General features: G+C 40.1%; 1 protein-coding gene across 1 annotated transcript in view; it reads left to right on the top strand.

The window, feature by feature from the left end:
• Positions 1 to 705: 705 nt before the first annotated feature.
• Positions 706 to 22,724, top strand: part of ADAMTS6 (ADAM metallopeptidase with thrombospondin type 1 motif 6) — a 309,713-nt gene continuing 287,694 nt past the window's right edge. Inside the window, exons 1-4 of the mRNA XM_030567610.1 lie at positions 706 to 1,210; positions 8,061 to 8,440; positions 9,407 to 9,765; positions 21,455 to 21,623. Of these exons, the coding sequence (XP_030423470.1) occupies positions 8,344 to 8,440; positions 9,407 to 9,765; positions 21,455 to 21,623 (625 nt within the window). The 5' untranslated portion in view covers positions 706 to 1,210; positions 8,061 to 8,343. The remainder of the gene's footprint in view (positions 1,211 to 8,060; positions 8,441 to 9,406; positions 9,766 to 21,454; positions 21,624 to 22,724) is intronic.

The raw sequence follows: 22,724 nt of genomic DNA on the forward strand, positions 1-22,724 counted from the left end.
TTTCGTGGTCATTCTTACTAGTAAAGAAGACAGAGTAGATATTATACACCTATATCCCTATACGAAACACATGCACCAGTATATATAGTGTCAGAGCTATTACACAACCCTTTACAGAGCCACAGATAACGACCTGTTTGTACATATTATGTGGATCAGATCAAAAGACTTCTTAATGGGTTTTAACGTCTGTTTACTGGGGAGCCACTCTTTAATAAGACCCCTTTCCAAAGACTCACACCAGCGCTCTGCAACCTCGCTTACACGCCTCCTGCCTCACCCCTCCCCCAACTCCATTCATTGGGCTGCGGTGTTGTACAACTTGCAGCATTTTCGCTGGTTTTGCACTCACATTAGAGCACTGCAGCCCAGGGGGCTTGCCAGTGACATTAACTCAGTCCTTCCCCCTGCAGCCCAGGCACAACACCCCAGCCTGGAGCTGTCTGTGAGGTGCCATGAGGCTCGGGCAGGGCTGGAGGGCCAGGTTCTCTCCCATTCACTTAGAGGACAAGTTTACATTGTACCTTGTGAATGATTTTTCTCTGTCTCGCTTTTTTTTTTCTTTTTCCCTTTTTGGTTACCCTGATTGTACCTCTGCATCCCCCTCCCCCTCCACGTGATGGGCCCGACATGCGCAGCAGCGCCAGGAGAGCCAGAGGCACATCTGCAAACTGACGTCAGTGTGCGCTCAGCCTCCCAGGCAAAGCTGCCAAAACTTCCCTCTGCTGCTGGAGCTCTAAACTTGGCTGCAGGCCGGCAGTGAGAAGAGATCTAGAGCTACTTCAACAAAACTTTCTTGAGTCCTCCCTGCCTGCTTTCTCTATCTCCCTTTCTCTTTCTTGCCCTCCAGCTCTGGTGAGATTCACATGGTGCTTTGCCCAGAAGAAGGTGGCCAAGAAGAGGGTACTCACCTCCGCCCCCAAATAAGCCTTTTCCTTCCTCCAGCACCCCCCCTTTTTTTTAACTTTTTCGGTTGGAAAGACAAAATGTGCAGGGTGATAAATTGGGTGAATTGATGGCATCCCTTTCTCTGCCAAGTCAGTCCGCTTTCTAAAAATCCCTTTTGGGAAGACTGGAGGATTTCACTTTGTTGGAGAATATAACTGGTGTGGCTTGAAAAAGGGGGAAAGCAGAGAGGAATACGGGACTCGTACAGTGCTATCTCTATTGTTTGAAATTTACTTTATTTCAGAAATTGAAGATGAAAACGGTAAGAAAAGACTTCACGCTGTTCAATGAAACTTCTTGTGCTTTTCTTGTCTGCTGAATAATGATACATGTAGATCTTTTGGGGGATGGGAGAGGTTATACGGCTCTAAACGAGGTGGATTTGGAATAATTTCAGAGAGAAAAACCTCTGAGGCTGAGGATTACGAGGGGGTGGAAGATATTTTCTATTGCAAAGAATAGTGTGATATTGTATAGAAAACCTTTTCAGGTTTAGACTAAAAAATTGGTGGAAAATAGTCAAAACCTTTTTTAAAAAAGATTCGATTAAAAAAAAAACTCCAGTATTTTGTCGTGTCGTGTCAGTGTCTATTTAAGCGGTCAGACAAGTGCATATTTTGTGTCTGGACTCAAAGGGTCCGCATTAATGTGATAGCTGCAGCCTGATGCTCTAGGAGATGTTAAGCTCTTAATAGGCTAATCAGCGAGATGGAAGCGTGTGTTTTTGATTTATTTCGAGCCATTTGGGATTTGCTAGACTCTTAACCCCCCGGAGCCTTATTTATCGGTGTATGGCTGTGTATATATTGCATGGCACACTGTTCCAAGGATTTTTTTTTATTAGAGGGGGAATAATTGAAATCCCGCTTCCTGGTGATGTATGTATAGTTCTTGTATTTGCTAATTTCTTTCATTGTACAAGAGGAAAAAGAGAAACACACACAGAGCGAGCGTCTCAGACTTTTGTTTTTATTTGGGCTGCCGGTGCAACGCATTTGGGCCACATGCCAAGTGTCTGGGTCACACGCGTTTTATCCAAATAGATTTAGCGCTGCTGTCTGGAAATGAGCTGCTGAATGTTAACTTTAGGATCAACTCCACCAGAGCAGCTAGACTCTTCCCTTCAGTCTCTCTGGGGAAGAGAATGGTTCTTCTTTATAATTTTAAGGGAGTGTGTGTGTTTGATTATCTCTCATATTCTTTCATGCTGATATTTCATGTGAGGTTATTTAAAAAATATTTTAGTTGCTAGTCCGGGTTTTTAGACATAAAACTGACAGCTGATCCCCCCATAAAGTTTGGCATGACTTGAGGGGAGGAGTGGGGTAGACTAGGAGGAAAATGCCGTTCAGATAACTGCAGTTTTGTTTCTCCCCCAAGGTGGTCGCTGATCTGGTGGTTTACATTACAACACACACAGCAGCACTTTGGTTGTTCCTGCTTTGGTTTTTGATTAATAAGTGGGTCGCAAAGCCCCCTCTTCCCCTTTGTGTTTACTTTTCTTGCATTTTCTCCTCCCCCACACATTTCTTTTAAACAAGACCTCTAAAGCGAGGTCTGCGTGTCGCTATTTAAGTCTGTATAACTCCCAGGGGCAAATCTCTCTCTAATCCTCGGGTTTTCGAAGCAGGGCAGTGCTTTTCATGGATAGCCCAATACCTGTAATTGATTTTGTTTTTGTTTTATTCTCACCCCCTACTTGTCCTCCTTTGCCCCTCCCGCCTCATTTCCTTAGCAACCAATCGCACTATCAATGATCACTGACTGCTCCTGTCCTTTCAAGACACGGCTCTGTCCCAAGCCCTGCCAGTCGCTGTGACTTGCGTGTGAGAAGTAGCGAACGGGAGTGAGCGGAAGGAAGGGGGAGGGGTTGCACCTTGATCAGTATAGAACACTGCCCTAGACAGTGTTTGCTCCTTACCCAGAGATACAGCTGACGACCAGCCATGTGTGTCTAACCAGAAGATTGCTCGTGAAGCGAGAGACGTTACTCCTGAGAAGAGGAAATGTGGTTTATCTTTATGATCAGCAATAACTGTAGGTTATTTTAAGCTGTAGGCATAACTTCCAAATATGTCATTTCCCTCAATTTCTTCTACGCGGGGGCTCTTTACTGATAATGCCTGATCCCCCCACCCCCAAACTGAAACCCATGGTTTGTTTATTGACATACCCTGATGTCGTTTAATGAGAGGTTATTGGACTTCGGGTGCTGCCGCAAGACCTAATACCGTGCGAGGACAGATTAGCCTGGAGATGCTGTTTGGGATGAACGAGCCGCTGTGGGAGAACGATCAGTCTGAGCTTGGCGTCCCAGGGTGACTGAGCGGAGGCAGCTCAGTACTGTTGCCCGCGGCAGAGGCTGAGGGGAGAAAGAAGGACATGGGCGGGGGCTCTACCTGTCTTATGAGACGTGTGCCTCTTATTAGGTCACTGGAGGTAGCCCTTGAGTTCACCTACACCCCCACCCGAAAATATAGGATGGTTGCCTCTAGGAAGTCGAAACCAAAGCTCCCTGGACCACAGTGAGCCTGCAGCGGGACAAGTAGCGCCGCGTGTGGCTCCCTCTCTACAAACTAGCCCTCACTGAGTGAAAAAGGAAACCCTTGTGTGTCATTGTAGCTATATGGTGGTATGGCCACTCATAGTTAATGCATTTGAACAGTAGCATAACTGGGAAGAAAAAATGGACGTTTGGAACCAGTGGAAGACAGAGCTCCCTGCTGTGTGCACAGTTTTTACCAGCCCTATCTCAAATTTCGAAATACTTCTTGCGTCTTTTCCTTCACCACTCTAGCATGGTGTTTTCATGTATGTGGTAGCTGTTGCATTTTGATAAATGTTAAGAAAATGAAATCATAAACTATTACCTTGGATATGCATATAGTTCATTCCCTATACAATTTATTTATTTATTAATGAACCTTTAGGGCTGATAAAAGGTATCAGCTTGATAGCAATGGAGACTGAAATCCTCAATTTATTCACAGAACAGGTATGCAGTAGCCAGTGGAAGCTTGTACACACTTCCCCAGGGCTTTGGAAGGACCAGTCTAGAGTTGAGAGTGTGGTTCAGCCTCCATGTCCATTCTCAGTCTTAAGACTTGGAGCAGTAGTAAAAACACCAGTGGCCTGTTTAGATAGTGCATACATCAACTGCAATGCTGCTGGAAAACAGACTCAAAAGTCAGTGAAATTTCCATCAAGTGTACTAACTCTCTTGGGGATCTTGTTGTGTGAACAATTGTCCCCTAAAGTATAGTAAGGGGACTATTCAGGACTTTCACTGCACTGTAGCAATGTCTACATAGGATGTTACTGCATTGCAAGCGGGCACACAGTAGATTCACACCTTGGCTTGTCATGTAGGCAAGCCCTTAGACTGAGACCGTCAACCCATTTCATGCAGGCCACTGGTCTCTAGGTTGCTTGTTCAAATTTTGGCCGCTACTACTGACCAGTGTTAATTACAACAAATGACCCAGAGGTAAAAGGTACCATATCTTACTAGTAGTATTTTGAGCCATCTAGTCCCCCTTTGGCTCTACAGTTGAAGGAAACTGCTGTTAGGACAATACATCATACACACAGACAGAATATGAGCTCCCTACTGTGATGCTGTGGCTAAGAGGACTGGTGTGATCCTTGCGTGCATAAGGAGGGGAATATCAAATAGGAGTCAAGAGGTGATATTAATTCTGTATAGAGCATTCACAAGACCATTATTGGAATACAGTATCCAGTTTTGCTTATCCACACCTTAAAAAAGATGTTGACAAACTGGAAAGCGTTTAGAAAAGAGCTACAGAATTATTAGAGGCCTGAAAAACCTGCCTGACAGTGAGAGATTTAAGAAGCTCAATGGAATTGTAGACATGTAGGGCTGGAAGGGACCTCTTTGAGTATGGTCTTTCAATCAGTTGTGCACCCACCTTATAGAAATTTAATTCACAATATTTCACTAGTTTGCTTATGAGAATCTCATCTGGGCCTGTGTTAAAAGACTTATAAAATCAAAATATATCATGTCTTCAGCTTTCCCCCATCCACTAAGCCAGTAACCACATCAAAGAAGGAAATTAGGTTTCTTCGTGACTAATCTGTGGTGGCTAGTGCTATAACCCTATTATTCTCTATGTGCTTACAAATTATTTAATAATTTGTTCCAGGTATTAAAGTTAGGTTCCCTGAGCCCTCTTCATTCTCCTTTTTAAAGATCTGTGTAACATTTGCCCTTCTCCAGTCTTTTGGGACCTCACTTGTCCTTTATGAGTTCTATGGTTCCGTGATTGCTTCAGCTAGTTCCCTAACTACCCTAGGATGAATTTAATCAAACCTTGCCAACTTGAATGCATCTGACTTGTCTAAATATTCTTTTATGTGTTCTTTCTCTCTTATGCTTGTGTTCCTTCTCTCTTGTTAATATTAATTATATTGAACATCTAGTCACCATTAACCTTTTTTAGTGAAAATTGAAGCAGAACAGGCATTAAACCCCTCAGCCTTCTTGATTTAATCAGTTATTAGCTCCTACTCTGCTAAGTAGAAGACCTATGCTTTCCTTCATCTTCCTCTTGCTCCTTATGTATTTAATGAGCCTGTTCTTATTAGCTTTTATGTCCCTTGCTCGGTGTAACTCATTTTGTGGCTTAGCCTTTCTGATTTTGTCCCTACATACTTGTGCTATTATTTTGTTCCCTACTTAGCAATTTGTCCATTTGTTTGTACTTTTTTTAGGATTTCTTCTTGATTTTCAGGTCTTTAAAGAACTCCTGCTGGAGCCATAGTTTATCGAAAAGAAGATTAAGAGGCAATTTGATCAGAGTCTATCAGTACCTGCGTTCGAGAAGATTTCTGATAGTTAGAGGGCTCTTTAATAACAGACAAAGACAGAACATAATCCAGTGGCTAGATATTGAAGCTAGACAAATCCAAATTGGAAGTAAGGCACACTTTTTAATATTGAGGGTAACTAATCATTGGAGCAGTTTATCTAAGAATGTGGTGGATTTACCATCTCTTGAAATCTTCAAATAAAGATTAACTGTCTATCTAAAACATAAACTGTAGTTTAACCAAGTGGTTTTTAATAAACAACATGTTTCTAAATGAATTCTAAGGCCAGTGTTATACAGGAAGTCAGATTAGATGCTCATTATGGTCCTTTCGGGGCTTAAAATCTGTGAGTTACAACACTAAATCCCCCTGTTCTCCCTGATAAAAGACCTTACCAGCTTAGACTTGCCATTTACTTGAAAAGTATCCTTTAATATCACTGTTATTTCCTCATCATACCATAATTAAATACTATATGCTATTTTGAGAAGAAAGCTAAAATAACAATATCATGTGTGTAATATGTAGCAATAATTAGCTACATTTTAAACACTGGTTACAGAACATGGCTAGTCTTTACTACAGTGCTAATAAATAAATTGATCTAACTAGATGTTGAGTTTATTGATAAATTAATTGTACACTGTGATGAAGCAGAGAAACTGCCAACCAGCACAGCAGGGATTAAAGAGAGTCTTTGTGCTCAGCTATCTCTGCCCCTTTATACCTGCATCCAATGCCAGGCCTGGAAGGGCGGGGGAGGGGAAAGAAGAGAACCTGGCTCACTTCGGGGCTCAGTTTGGCAAAGAGGCAGGAACCAGCTGCCTCCCTACCCAAGGGGAAGGAGCACTAGCCCGCCAACCAAGGAAGCCCCCAGGCAGTAAATGCTGTTTCCCCAGCCAAGGGAGATTGCAAGGAAGACTTAGGACACTCCAGCACCTGAGAGTGAGAGAACCCCAGTGAGATTGTGGGGGTCGCCCTCACCAACTTCCGGCTGCCCTGCCCAAAGGAGCTTGGGACTGCGGCAAGGTGCTGTCCAAGACCCAAGAGGGGACCCTATAGGAAGGAGCTGCCCAGCAAATTGGACTAGCAGGGCCATGCACCAAACTGAACAGACTGGTAGGAAGTAACCCACGACAGCGGATTTTGACTCCCTGCTGGGAGGGCCTTGCCCTGTTAAGGGGTTGATGTACACAGGGCCATGGACTGGGACCCAGTGGAGAGGGAGGGCCTGGGTCCCCTTATCATCCAAGTCTGAGTCTCCTCAACCAACGGGGCTGAGAGCCATGTGCTCCAACCACTAGGCCGCTTGGCCCTCTAAGCTACCTGTTACATACACTTTGAACAGTGCTGCACATTATGATCTTGATTCTGTAACCGTTACTCATGCAAGTAATTCCACTGACTTCAATAGGACTTTTTGTGTGAGTAAAAGCTGTAAGAGCAGACCTTCTGTTTTGCTACAATTCTGAGGTAACGTACGTTCCTTTCAGCTGTAGATGTTAGAGTGACTTCATATGATGTTGGGTATTTTTATTTAAGATGTTTTCAATTGTTTTGTTGTGACTACTGGTGGAGCCACAGAGCTTGGTGTGAGGCAGGTGTTACAGATGGCTGTATAAAATTTTAAGACCAGCGTTTTCGTAATGTGTCATTATCAACAGTATGTACAGTTCCCAGCATACTAAAATTATTAAAGTGTGTACAAATACATTAAATGATGAGTTGTATATACAAAATGTCTTTGCTAATATTTAAAACACAAAATTAATGCAATTAATAATTTCAAATGATTAACTTAATTGTCTAGCAGAAACACATGGGAAACTTCCATTGAAGTTAAACTGAATTTTGCCTGCATAAGGGGTTCAGGGTGAGCCCTGAATGAATAATAATAATAACAATAATGTTCATGTTGTAAGTCAGATAACCATAAATTTCTCTGTCAGAAAACATTATGATGCATTCCCAGGTTCTTCCTTCGTCTGCCAGCATATTGGGTCTAATTATCCACTATTGAAATCAATGAAACATTGCACTGACTACAGTGAGCCAAGCATTTATATTTAAAACAATATGTTAGGCTTTGTACATGTTTGTTAAAGTGTGTGTATAAGTTTCTGCAGGATTGGGGCCTTAGACCATACAAGCAACAATGTTCAAATTTGATTGCCAACTATATAGTAATTCATGACACTTGGATAGCATTTTTGCTGTATAGATCTTCCAATTTAAAGTAGACCTTACTTTGACATGTCTTTTTTTCCTTTTTTTAGGTAAAGAAATGGACAGAGTTTAATAACTATCAAGTCTGACACCTTATTGATATCTAAAGGAATTTTACAACATACTTATTTCTGAACTGAGAAAATGACTGCAGATATAGAAGAAAGCACAGGTTGTTGGAAAAGAGTACCTGTCAAAAAGTGGAACATCCAATAATTATTTTGGAAGAAATATAAAATAAATATCCCTGTTATGGTGCGATTCTGGAGTGGAGTTAACTCTATAGCACATAGGTAGCCCTCCAAAAAAATCCAAACCCTTTTTTTCTAAATTATGGAAATTTTGTGGAAGACGTTGACCTGGATTTTGAGCCTAGTCATGGCTTCATCGGAATTTCACAGTGACAACAGGCTTTCATATAATTCTCAAGGTAGGGGTCCCACTTTTATAGCTGGAAAGATATATCCCTTTTGTACTAATTTCAGGTGATGCTTTCCTAAGCCATTGTTATATAAATAGCTAGTAATCATATTGACACTTATGTAGTTTTCTCATAATTTATTACCATGAAAGTCAGGGGTGTTGGAACAATTTGTATAGTGGAGGTGCTGAGAGCCACTGAACCAAACTGCAAATCCTGTATATGACGGAAACCACTTCAAGCTAGTGGGTGTGACAGCACCCCCAGCACTCCTAGTTCCAGCACCTATGATGAAAGTTCATTTACAGAGAAACCCATTAGGTCAAAGTGTATCTTGAGATTGATGTTTTAATTTCTTTTATTTCTAACTTTAACTATAACAAAGTCCCGCAAATTAAATTTAATCATAATGCAATAGCATGTTAAAGACTGGCCATGTTCTCATAAACATTTTTTAAAACTGCAGAAACTATAAGAGTCTAAAACATATCTTGAAATATTTGCATTTGTAGACTTTTTTTAGTGAAACGAGGATACATTTAAATGTTTTTACAAAGATATTTTTTCATTGCAACTGTTTTTATTTTTGCAGGTGGATCTAATAGTTTTTGTCTTTAAATGAAATAATAGGTAGATATACATTCTTCACAGTGTAGAATGTAGCCCCAAATGTTTACATAGTAGGTTAAATAGGAAAAATATATAGTGAATTTGAAATATTTGCATTTCTAGTGACATCAAATTAACAGGGACCTGCATAAATTTTACTGACTCTTTTTAAAAATAGAATATTTTCCTTGATTTTATTTAGCAAAGCTTTTCACCTTGTATATACTTGCAATCAACTTTCACTCATGAGGGTGATGGGATTTAGCCAGCTGTGGTTAATGTTTATACTACTACTTGTTGTTTCCTGTTATATTTTCTTTTCTTTTATGCCCATTTCCTGGACTGGCTTACCTTGTGATTACAAAGAGGAATTCCTGTCTTACCTTGAACATTACCAACTAACAGTCCCAATAAGGGTTGATCAAAATGGAGCCTTCCTCAGCTTTACTGTGAAAGATGATGAACCCTCAAGCAGAAGGAAGAGGAGTACAGACCTTTATGACCAAGCATCTAAATTATTTTTTAAACTTTCTGCCTATGGCAAGCACTTTCATTTAAACCTGATTCTCAACACAGATTTGGTGTCCAAACATTTTACAGTAGAATACTGGGGGAAAGATGGACCTAAATGGAAACATGATTTGTTAGACCACTGTCATTACACAGGATATTTGCAAGACCAGCATAGCACCACGAAAGTGGCTTTAAGCAACTGCAATGGTCTGGTAAGTGCATATTATATATTTTAGTGTACTTTCCCCTTTAAAATATAGAGGAAGAACTTAATTAGCATATGTTTATGTTCTTTGAGTTCCTGCAAGAAGCAAACATACAGAAAGGCAAGGAACTGAGATCTGGCTCCTGAGGAAAAGTACTTATTCTAAGTACTAAGGCCCAGTCCTGTAGTCCTACTTCAGACAAAATTTTAGTGCTGCCAGTGCCTGTATTAGGGCTGCAAGATTAGTTATGGAGTGAGATTAGATTTGTCAGGACTGTTGCAAACTCCAGGAATAAAATTGACTGGGTCTTATGGGTGCTGAGTGCCTTTTGCAATGGACCGACTGGCATGAACTTCCAGGTCAGGGTATATAGCACCTCTCCGTATTGGGTCCAAAATGCCTTTAATAAATAATGAGGAAGGAAAACTCTTTGGCCTAGAAGTCTTCTGTGCTACAGTCCCAGGTAGTGAACAGGAAAGCAGAACCCTTTGCAAATAGAAAAACCACAAAGTAATTTACATTTTTTACAGGATCTTTATATTTATAAATCAAATAAAAATGCTTAAAGTAACAGTAGTGTTAGAAATCCAAGTATTTACAATGGTTTTTGTAAATTGTTCTTTCATTGTTGATGAAACTCTTGGTCATTCAGCACTAGTTCTGATATGGAAAAAGTCTTACTCCCTAATGTCTGAGACCAGTGCAGTTTTGAGTAAGTTTTTGATCGAGTGAGGAAAATCAAAATGTGACAGATTGAAAGTTCAAAACCACATGGCCGTTTATTGATGGGGAATGAGTTGCAACTTGGGCTGGGGAGGAGCGCTTTTACCAACTAACAATACTATTAGAACAAGAATATTTACACAACTTGAAACAATCTATTTACATCCAACAACAAGAAATCAAACAATTTATAATTAACTGCTTACTAAAATCCAGAACAGATACACAAAAACTAAATAAACTGTGCACACATTAACTAAATACTGTAAAATACAACAATTAACCACAATAGCAATTAATACAACAATTTAACTTTTATATTCTATATACATAACTTGCACCAAATAACAACAATATATACAGTTCTGTACCAAATAAGGGAGGGAAAAAGAGAAGAGGCTAAGCAAACAGAATATTACAGAAATTATAATACAAATACCACACTCCAGGCGCAGCTGACCAGCAGTACAGACACTGAGAGCATAACGAATTGATGGGAATTAATCCCACCCATCCCGAGCTGGCTAAATCCGCAGGAGACCCTTCTAGCTGGAAGGAGGATCCAAGTCTTTCAGCTAACATGCGGATACTCCTGTAGATTTTGGCTCGAGACATGGTTTTATTTGAAAGCTCTCTTACTCGTGTTAGCATCTGATTGGTCCCTAGCTCCTTCGCCTTCCAGGTTCCGAGCTGGAGCCCTCCACATAAACAGGATCTGCACCCGGCACGCTACCCTTATGCACACGGCACGCTGGTATTTTTGCACAAGGCACTAGCCTGACCCCAGGTGACCAGGTAAAAAGGCGTGTAAAAATGCACACGGCACTATAATGTAGCACACCGCACTACGGTGTTGTACACGGTACCAATGTGACCTTTTGACCGACAATTGGCCATACAGATGCCATGTTTGAGCATAGGCTTAGGGCTGCGACACCTAATACTATAATTGAAGCCTAAAAATAACAATAGGCTAGGGAATTACAAAGTGATAAAATAAAAGATTATGATTGGGAAGTACTAAACCAAGAGTCTACTGAGTGCTGTAGTAAATTTTAAAATACATGTTGCTATTATCCACTGCAAAAATTTTATTATTTTACTGTTTCTATTACAGTAGCCTGTAGAGGTCCCCAACAAAGATTAGGATTTTATTGTATTAGGTGCAGAATGTTGAAATATTTTTTTCTCTGAATTACTTTGAGCACTTCCTTTTTTCCCCTGCAGGTGTCATAGAATAATGCACCCTGTGATATCATTGGTAACAAAAGTCTACTATTACAGAACAGAGTGCCAGACGATAACCTAGCTAACTAGATAGATTGAAGTTCACTTAGCTAACTGTATCTGTGTTATCAGAGTGATGCATTCTGGGGCACTTCTCCTGCAGAAGGATTTCAAGGGGGAAAGTCATATTTAAGAAGCTTAGTTAAAATGTATTTCTGTGTTTAAATGCATCCAGAGCCAGGTGAGTGAGGGCATACAATACATGTTTCTGGGCTTAACTTCAATTTCACTTTACCTTTGCAGTTCATCTGTAAGGATGTGTTTTCATCTTTAAGGATGTGTCTTATGCTAATACACTGAGTTATCGGCATGTAGATTGTATTCTAAAGATACTGTAGTGACTGGAGCTCCACTCTTGGGACTCAGCTTGCTAGTGTACATGCCCAAATGCCCTGACACTCAGAAATGTTTGTCCTTTGAGACACAGGCTGGCTCACCTCATTTTGAGATCAAATGACAGTGCCTCAGTGCCCTTCTGGACGTTCCATTTTTGTTCCTGTCTGGTCTTAGCCAGCTCACAAGCTCCCTGTCAGAGCTGGGGTCATTCTAGATGATCCCTGTTGTCTGCCACCCCTACAGACTTCGACACTGGTGTGGACACCATTTCTATACCATTTGATTTCTCCTCTAGCCATCTCATTTGCCGGTGCTAGCTTTCCTTCAAAGCTTTTAGCTGCGTAGCTGGGGGCATCATGAGGTTATTGTCATCTCCTTGAGATAGGGAGTACCTTTTGACTTGCATGGTTCACATGCTCCAGTGACTTCAGCAAGTATCTGTTGGTCACTGGCCTTGTCACTTCCCTCAGACATTCTTTTGGCTTCTCAGTAGGTTGATAGTCTCAGTGTTTTGTCAGTAGTTTGGCCTTCTCAGCACACTGTGCTTCCAGAGTGTTGACACTTAACTTTAAGTGTCAGGTTTCCTATTTAATTCATTATCTTTGGTGTCTTTGGCTATTGATGCTTGTTCAGTATTTCTTCCAACCAGGGCTGGATTAAGGTAATTATGGGTCCCCAAGCACATCACAAATGGAAATTCTCAAGTCCTATTCTCTTGTGGGCCTGCCCCTCACCAGGGTCATGCCTCCTACTTCGAATGGCAGTGTCAGAAAGCCCACTACCCCTCCCAGAAAGGCTGAGACAGTGGCATGGGGCTCCTTTCACTCCCCAGAAGCAGGAGCAGGGGTGGAAGTAAGGCTCTCTTTCCCCTTCTCTTTCAAAGAGGTGGGGACCCTCCAGAACTTACACTTGAGCTGTTGGGATATCTCACTGCACTCTTGGCTGGGCTCACTGCACACTTCTCCTGCCACACAGAGACTCCTTTGTTGGATGATGTTGGCAGGCCCTCCACAGCAGTGGATTTTGGAGTTAACACCCCATTCAGATGAACCCATCCCATAGCTATTTTTTCAGGCTCTCTGCCATTTCAGGCAGAAGTCACTGAATCAGTTACTGTCACGTCATATTTTCAAACTTTTCCTTCCCACCACTGGGAGTAGAAACATACATTCTTACACTGAAAGCTTACATTCTACTGTAATCACAAATCTCCAGGAGCTGGGGTTCTAGCCTGTGCCTTAATCTTGCTCTGTTTCTAGTTCTCCCAGCATCTGTTTTTTCGGGGAAATTTGAGAAGTCTCCATCATTCTCTGGACTGTCTAAAACTATTTTAATCCTCTAAAATGGGGTTTTTGGAGACTGCTCTGTGCTTTTTAGCCTCTAAGAGTAGGAACCAAGTCAGTGTGATAAAGAAAGAATAATTACTTATTGACAAGTCTACTTCTCTGGAGAGGTCATTTGTTTGAATTCCTACTTCACATGCCTTCCTCCTCTTAGATATATGGATGGGCCTACATTTTCAATTACTAATTTTTTTCCCCTGAAAGTTTCCTCCTATCACAAATAGCCTTTGGTATCTATTATATTTTGAATGTGAGGAGCCTTGTTTTTCCCCTCCTCAAGGAACTAAAACAAAATGTTCTTGAAGGTACTGAGGCACTAGCATTTGATCTTAGAATAAGGCTGTGCCTGAGAGGCCCAGATGCCTTTGAGACAAATCTACCCTGTCCCAGGCTGACAAGCTGAGACCCAAGAGTAGGAATACAGTCAAATGATATCGTCAGGGAAACAGAATTACAGGTAAGCAATTATTCCTTTTCCAACAAGAGTCTCAGTTTAAAGTCTCACTTTAGTAAACATGTCATGAATATGGAGAAAGAAGTCTCTAATGAAGTAAGGGGAGATGTTCTTACTTAGCTACTTCCAAGGTATAATGGCAGGAAAGCCTCATTCTGTTGTTGTATGAAAAATATTTTTTGTTCATTACAACCTGTCATTTTCAAAGTAACACACACTAAGTTCATAAAGACCCTGTTTAGAAGTGCAAACAGAGAATAATATTATATACTGTCATTTCTTCTATCCTAACATTTCATAGGATTCATATTCATAGAGTTTAAGACCAGAAGGGACTATTAGATCATCTAGTCTGACCTCCTGCATATCACAGGTCCTTAAATTTCACCCACTTACTTCTGCATTGAGGTCAATAACTTGTATTTGACTAAAGTTGGGTTAACTCATAATTTCCAGAAAGGCACCCAGCTTGGATCTGAAGACACTAAGAAATGGAGAATCCACAGCTTCCATTGGTAGTCTGTTTCAATGGTTACTCACCCTGACTGGTAAATGTGAGCCATTAGTTCTTGTTACGTCTTTCTTTGTTAGGTTTAAGGAGTCCTTTAGTACCTGGTATTTTCTCCCACTTGATCCCATTCTGATCAGGTCACCTCTCATTCTTCTTTTTGATAAGCTAAGCAGTTCTTTAAGTCTCTAGGTGTAAGGAATTTTCTCCGGCCCCAGAGTCATTTTTTAGGCTCCTTTCTGAACCATTGTCAAGCAACATCATTTAAAAATGCAGAGACTAGAACTGTGCATGGTATTCTGGTGCCAGTCTCAACCTTGCAGTATACAGAGGAGAAATCCTCTCTATACTCCTCCTTACTACTTCCCTGTTTATAAACTGAAGGATCACATTGGCCCTTTTTGTGACAGCATCTGGTACTGGAAGCTCATGTTGAGTTGCTCACCTGCCTTGTCCATCTTTTAAAGTAATTACCATTTAACACAACTAAATACTTTCATAGAGGTTAAATCAATTTTAAATATGACTCTTTGGATGACATTTAAAAATATTATTTGATTTATGAAGATTAAAACCCAGATCATATCCTGCTCTAGATCTGTCTGAGTGGAGTTCCCTTTGATGGAAATAGGTATTTCGTGTGTGAGCTTAGCTTTCACAAGATCATATACAGGCTGTCCTGTGTGTGTATGTAATTACTGGGAAATGAGCGCACACATACAAACATAGTCATTTGCAGCATGAATGTGCAACTATCTATGTACTGTGCAAGAACGGTTGAGGAGTGGGTGGAGCTATATTTATGTTGGCACATTTGTAACTTTCAGTGGAAAATTCTGTAGGAAGCTTCCATTATTGTCAAGCAACAATACATATGTGTACAAATTAAAGTAGGAAAGCTACTATTTACTCAGTTGCTAAAATGCTTTTAGATGTGTGGATTAGAAAGTCTCAGAAAGAGCACAGTCAATATAGGGAGCAAACTATGGCTACGTTTACAGTAGCAGCTGGTGAGGTGATTCCCCTGCTCATGTGCACAAATGTGTACAGCTCAGTGAGAGCTAGTGTGTGTCTAAATAGCAGGGTAGCTGCAGTAGCACAGGTAGCAGCAGTGGCTAGCTCTATGAGAGCTAGTGTGAGTATCTATACATGAGCAGGGGAATCATACTCCTAGCTTGTAGTATAGACATAGCCTAATACACAGAAATATGTTATTTATTCATGTTTTGTCCTCACAGAAGAACAAGAGAGAAAGCAACATGTTGGGCCTCTCTGGGAAGATATGAAAAGTCAGACATTAATTCTATGCTTTACCCCAATGGAGAAAATTATGTCATCCATAATATTTTTGTAATAGGTTTATTTTAAATGGTAACTTGTACAAACACCTCGTCCCAAAAAACTTGTTTCAAAACCCAGTTAAGATTGCTGCCTAACAACATAGTTACCTATAACATCATTTAGAAACCTCAAATTCATAAAAACAAGGAAATAGGTTTTCAGCAGGTACAGGACTGGGTTTACAACTATTACTGAATTCAGTAGGAACAGGAGTGGACCAAAACTATCCAGAAAAGCCATATTTTTTTTTTAGTTTTGAAATCTTTTTCCATATATATAGACAGCACTTGAGTTTTCAAGGAACTTTAACCACATGGAAAGTTTGAAGGAGTGTTAGTAAACTAGATAAAGACAAAAACATTTAAAAAGACAATATTTGAAATCATGGTAATTTTTGAGTAATCTGTAATTCAAAAACACAGTGATGTGGTTCCCCCTCCTTCCCTTTGCAAAGATGTTCTCTTTTGCCTTCACAGGTATCTGACAATTTTCAGGCCAAACCAGTGTTCAAAGCTGAAGTTTATAGGGGGCTAAAATAGAGTATTGTCCATTATGGAGAAATGGTAGCCTCTCCATAATTAAGGTTTTATAATGGAAGCTGGTTGAAACCCTAAGAAAAACTATTTTATTAGTAAAATTATGTTTCTTTTCCATTAGACAGCTTTAATTGCAAGCCATAAATTAAGTTTATTAATGACGATCTGCAAAAAAATTTAACAAAATTCCATCAGCTTAGCTCTGGTCTACACTGGGGAGGAGGGGGATCAATCTAAGTTAGGCACCATCAGCAATGTGAATAACATAGCTGAAGTCGACATACTTAGATCGACTTACCGTGGTGTCTTCACTGCAGTGAGTTGACTGCTGCTGCTCCCTCGTCGACTCTGCCTGTGCCTCTTGTGGCGCTGTAGTACAGGAGTCGACGGGAGAGCACTTGGGGGTTGATTTATTGTGTCTAGACTAGACACGATAAATTGATCCCCGCTGGATCGATCGCTGCTCACCGATCCAGCGGCTAATGTAGACATACCCTTAAGAAATGTATGCTGGCTGCCTCCCCCCAAACCAAAGTAAGCAGGACATTGAGTCTATAAAAATGGCTTTGTTTAGATTCCACAATGTGCCAGTCCCTCTCCAGGTCACTATCTCTTCCTCCAAATGATGCTTAAGAATATGCTATGCTGATGATGTTCCATCAATTATAGAACTACCTTGATTAACATTTTATTAAATTTCTTAGAGGTCACTTTTACGTTGTGATGATCTTTACTCGTGTTTTGGACCTTGAGGTTTAACTCATGTACTGTGTATATTCAAGCAAACAAAAATACTCCCTACCAAAACAAGACTCCCCGCTCCATATGCTTTTCTTTCTGGGGTGAGGATGAGAGAACAAACAACATGTGACATATGTGTAGTCATTTTGCTTAGTGCTTTACTGGAAGTCACTCAGATTCTTTGGTGATGAATACACCTCTACCCCGATATAACGCTGTCCTTGGGAGCCAAAAAATCTTACCATGTTATAGGTAAAACAGTGTTATATTGAATTTGCTTTGATCTGCCAGAGCGCGCAGCCCCACACCCCCGGAGCGCTGCTTTACTGCATTATATCTGAATTCGTGTTATATCGGGTCACGTTATATTGGGGTAAAGGTGTATAGTATAAAAACCTATGTAGAATAGAAATAGAATAGAAAACACAAAATGAAAAATTAATTAAAAAACATAAAAAAGTTTAATTACTTAATGGTCAGCTCAATCTCACGCTCCTTATTCAAAGAAACTTCTTATTGCTGTCAGTGCAAGTTTTGCCTGACTAAGGAGTGGAAGGGCAGGCCCAAAGTGTGCTTTAAAGTTTCACTTCGGATGTAGTAGCATAATTCCTAGAATTCATTAGCCAAAAAACATTAAAAAAGGTGTACAAACTGGAAACATTTCTAAATGCATATACTTTCTAATATTGTAAAGATCATAATTGCTCTGTATTTTTGTTAATATAATCATTGACTATATACAGAGGCTGCATTGGTTTATCTAAAATATGTTTCAAAATCAATTTAGTTAAATCACCGCAAACCCCTTGTATGGGTACACCTGTATCAAACTGGTTATAACTGTTTAGTTTGCATATATAAATGTATTGATGCAAGCTAAATGATATATACCAGGCTTAACATGATATATAGACACAGAGTTTTTGTCCTTGTTTTAACAAAATCACTTTAAAAACTAAACTTTAGTTAAACCAGTGCAACCTAGGTATAGGCTAGGCCAGATACCTACTGTTGAATTTCTTGATTTGAGGTAGAAAAGTATGGCAATATTCACTGGTGGTGCCATGGGTTTTTACTCATAGTAGATTGCAGATCTTTGTAGTATTTATTTTCTCTCTCTTTTCTTACATGTACTGAGCAGTGAATTCATGTTGAAATTTGAAGTGTTATCATTAATATTTGAAATGAATGGAACAGATCTTGTCTTTTAGATTTAGGTTCTGTAAACATAAGCAGATGTCACTCCATCTGTTACGCTAGGGTCATCGTTTTGAGGCTATCTCAGCAACCATATAACAGCTAGAGACTCAGTTCATACATTATGTGAACTATACTGGCATAGATATGTCACCGTAGCAATCCTGGCATAAGCCCATAGTATAGATACAGCCTACTCTGACAGAAGGGTTTTTCCATCAGTGTAGGAACACTGCCTCCCCGAAAGACAGTAGATAGGTCAGTGGAGGCATTCTTCCAGAGACATAGCTGCATCTACACAGGAGGTTAGCTTGACATAGCTGTGTCTGTCAGGGGTATGTCAATCTAAATTTTAAGTGTACACCAGGCTTTAGGGCTAGATTTATATGAGGGATGTAGGCATCTAACCTTTAGGCAACCTGCTGCCGAGTGGAATTCACAACCTCAGCTTAGGCTCCTAAGCTCCCTGCATTATGTGTTGGTACCTAAAACAGGGATTCACAGAAGCCAGCATGCTGAATGGAGAGCTGCCTAAAACAGCCAATAGGAAATGCTGAGGGGAGGGGTGTTGCTTAAGCCCCACCCTTCAAAGGAAGTGAGGCATCTGTCTCTGCTTGGGATGCCGAGTCATGAACCTTCACCTGGAGTTAGGCACCTAAGCCAGGTCAGTGCTTTCTAAAGAAAAAGTGAGGAGGAGCTGCTGCTACCCTGCATATATCCACTACCTTAGTGATTAGAGCACTCATCTTGGATGCTAGAATCCTAAAATGCCACTTTGATCAGATTAAAAGTGAAGACTAAGACTAAGTCTTCTGCCTCCTAGGGCAGGGCTTCCCCCCTTAACCACTGGGCTATAGAAGGATATTCTTGAATGGATCTCTTTTAGTTGCTCCTGTATCATTTTGTATGACATACTTCAATAGTCTTTGGAGCAGTCAGTGAGTGAGAATGATGCAATAGCGCCGTGGTTAGGGCATGCAGCTGAAAGATCTGGGTTTAAGTCCTTCATCAGAATTGGGGGGAAGAGAGATTTGAACCTGGATCTTCCACAACCTTGGGTGAGTGCTCTAACTATTGGCCTACTGTATATAAAGGCTGGCCACCATCTCCTCCTCTCTGTCTGATGTGGATTAGGCACACTCAGAGCATGCCTACTGGATTGGCCAGACAGCCAAGACAGAGAACGTCTAGCTTATGAATCCTGCTTGAGCTTAGAGGAGCATTAGATGCTGAGCAGCTTGGCAATGTCAGGATTTTGGTGGCTTTGCACATGCCCATTGGCAGAAATGTTGCAGGGATTTTTATTGATGGAAACACAGTGACTTTAAGTTAGGTAATAGCTGAGTGGGGGGTGAGGGGGGTTGTGAGTGCCAGTGGCACCTAAATGTTGTACTTAGGTGCCTAAAGGGGTAAAGTGCTTGAGCCCCTTTTGTGAATTTAGCCCTTCATTTTTATTTTAAATGAAAACTTAGATGCGGAACAACAAGAAGGCAATATGGAAGAGGTCCGGTACCAGCATATTCTGGCTAAAGTTGAGCCCAGATGTCATTTCTTTTGTGAAGTAACTCAGTTTAGTGAACACGTAGTGAAAACTATTGTAGAAGAGGCGCATTTACAGTAACGGTTTCCATGTAGGAAAAGGCAACTCAAAACTGGGTGTGCAGTTTAGGATATGTGCTCATATTCTTTGAAAATAAATGTATAAGGTACAAATATAAAGCACCTTCGTTTCCAAAGTGACCCACAGCACTTCACAAGCTATATACAAACTACTGAAATATGGATGTGGTACATCTGGCAGTTTCTGTAAGTCATTAGGTGAACGTTACAGCCTTGTAAAATGACTCCTTACAATCTTGCTGCATGCACGTTACACAACCTGCCGAGAGACAATAGCGTATGTGCTAATTTTTGAAAGTAGAGGTACTGAGCACCATCTAGGAGATGCTGAGTGTGCTCAGTTAAATAGTCAGACCATGTCTACACGGCAAAGTAAAACCCGTGGCAGCGAGTCTCAGAGACTAGGTCTGTAGACCTGGTGGGTGGGTCTCAGAACCCAATATCTAGCCTAAGCGGGAATGTTTATACTGCTATTTTTAGCACCGTAGTGCAAGCCCCTCAAGACCAAGTCTGTAGATCCAACCTCTGAGACCCGCTGCAAAGTGGTTCTTTTTCCTTCAGTGTAGACATACCAAATGGACTATTTAAAACTATGTCTAGCTCTGGTTGACTTCAACATAGTCTTTATAATGCCTTGAATGTAAATAGCATCAGTTCCTAAGTGACTTGCCCAAGACCACAGAACCAGGGTTAGAATTTGAAACTTCCTGCTTCCCAATCCTCTTGCTGTTCAATACCTCTCTCTCTTGTATTGTAAAGATTGTCATCAATTCCAAAGCCTTTAGATGTTGACTAGAGACTGGAATCTTCAGATTGGCAGATATAGTGTGGAATTATGTCTATAAGGCAATTCCCTAGTGTTTCCACATACAAAGAAGCTCCAAAGCTGGAGTTATTTCTTCTAAATTCAGTTTTAATGGCTGAAAATCCACATATTAAGGCATGTAGGAATTTGTGGAGTTGACCTGACATGTCTCCTTTCCTTCCTTAACCACCTCCCCTTTCATGAGAATCTGAGATTGCAAACATGGAAGTAATGAAGAATAAAAGGTCTTCTCTCATGCATTGTAAAATTTGGAAATATGATCAGTTTCCTAGGGAGAATCCAAACTAATGAATAATCTGCTACAATCATGATCTGCCTAAGATCTGTAGTGCAATTCTGAGGTAAAAATTATATTTAAAAAGTACCCCATAAATAGTGTAAATTAATGAATGTTATTAATTTGAGCCTAAAGAAGTGCAATATAGTGTTAGAATTCAGCATTTGGATACAAAACGCAGTGGTTTCTTTGAATAATATTTGCCTAAAATAAATCTGTTATGTAAGTTTTTTCTCTTTTGATGCAATGTATGGCATTAAAACATCTCTCGGTATGCCATCATAGAGAGACACTGTGTTCACTCTTTGAACAAGGCCATTTTGGCTTGGCATCATTTTTAATGGATATGAATCATATAATTCTGGAACATCTTTGTCAATAGATTGTTTCATGAGGGAAAAAAAGGCTGATTGACACACACCAAAAAAATGTTGTCTTATAATGAAGGATATTTGCAGAGAAACAGTAACTAGTTGTTTTTGTTTGTCTTCTTATTCTTCCTTAAGCATGGCGTTATTGCTACAGAAGATGAAGAGTATTTCATTGAGCCTTTAAGGAATATAACTGAAAATTCCAGTTATTTTAGTTATGAAAGTGGTCGTCCCCATGTTATTTACAAGAAATCTGCCATGCACCGACGACATCTCTATGATCATGCTCATTGTGGCGTCTCAGGTAATAAGCATGAACATCAATTATGCTTTCACTCTATTAAAAAAAGTGTCATTTAAGATTTAAAACTAAAAACACCTTTATATTATTTCTGCATTGGTTCCATGTACAGCATATAATAGGGTTTTATTATAGTGAGTTTAGTGTTAGGAACTCTCCTCTTGGATGATGCTGTTCACCGCTTTGAAAAGTAGCTTTGCATTTTTTTCAGATTCAAGCCAAGAATGTAGTGTCTTTGAAGGCTAAGGCACTGGGAGTAAGTCTTATTTTACTCCTGTATTGAGTACAGTGGTAGTGATGAGCGCAGGCTTCCTCACAGTGTGCTGTAAGTGTACTTCACCCCTGACTGGAAGGCCCGACTTGAGTGACTAAGTATTACAGCTGAATGTTTAGTAAGTGTTGTGTATCTCATTTGAGAAAACTTGACACATGATAAATGTGTGTTGATGTTATGATTAATAATATATTTGGAAATGAGCTGGAAGTCACCAATTTTTTCTTTGATACTCTTTGATACTGATTATTGATTCAGTTTATTAATGTTACTCCCAAAATAGTTGTATAGGGAGTGACATCATAGTTTTGGTTGAAAGATGTTTCCATTCACAGCCCAATTTTCCATCCACTTTAAACTTTCTCAAAACTCTTCTATTGTCCTCAATGTTCTCTGCTTAGACCGAGGCCAAAAGATAACTTTTTTTAGGCCACTTTAGAGTAAATCTAGCAAGCTGTTTTAGATTTATGGAACTAAAAAAATATTTTTTTACATCTTTGACAAATGGTCTAACCTTTTATTGTTTATATACATCTTAAGATGTGTTTGTTCTTAAAAGTTCGCTTTAATCTTGGGCATTAGTCTTCAGTAAGATCTTGTGCATAGGACAGGTTTGGCAAATATTAATTTCAAAATAAAAAAAGGTAACAAATTCATTATTGACGTAATCTCTGTTGGCTGCTATTGTTGGAGACTGTAACTTGCTGGCACCATCTCACTGAGATTACGACACAAAGGCCGAAGCCTGGACAAGAGCTTTCCTGAGTTGTTCAGTTAATTGTGTTCTTCCTCTGCGTGGGGAACAGCACTCTTCAATTCCTCCAATTTAA

The sequence above is a fragment of the Gopherus evgoodei genome, chromosome 6, assembly GCF_007399415.2.
Source record: "Gopherus evgoodei ecotype Sinaloan lineage chromosome 6, rGopEvg1_v1.p, whole genome shotgun sequence".
NCBI classification, from domain to species: Eukaryota; Metazoa; Chordata; order Testudines; family Testudinidae; genus Gopherus; species Gopherus evgoodei.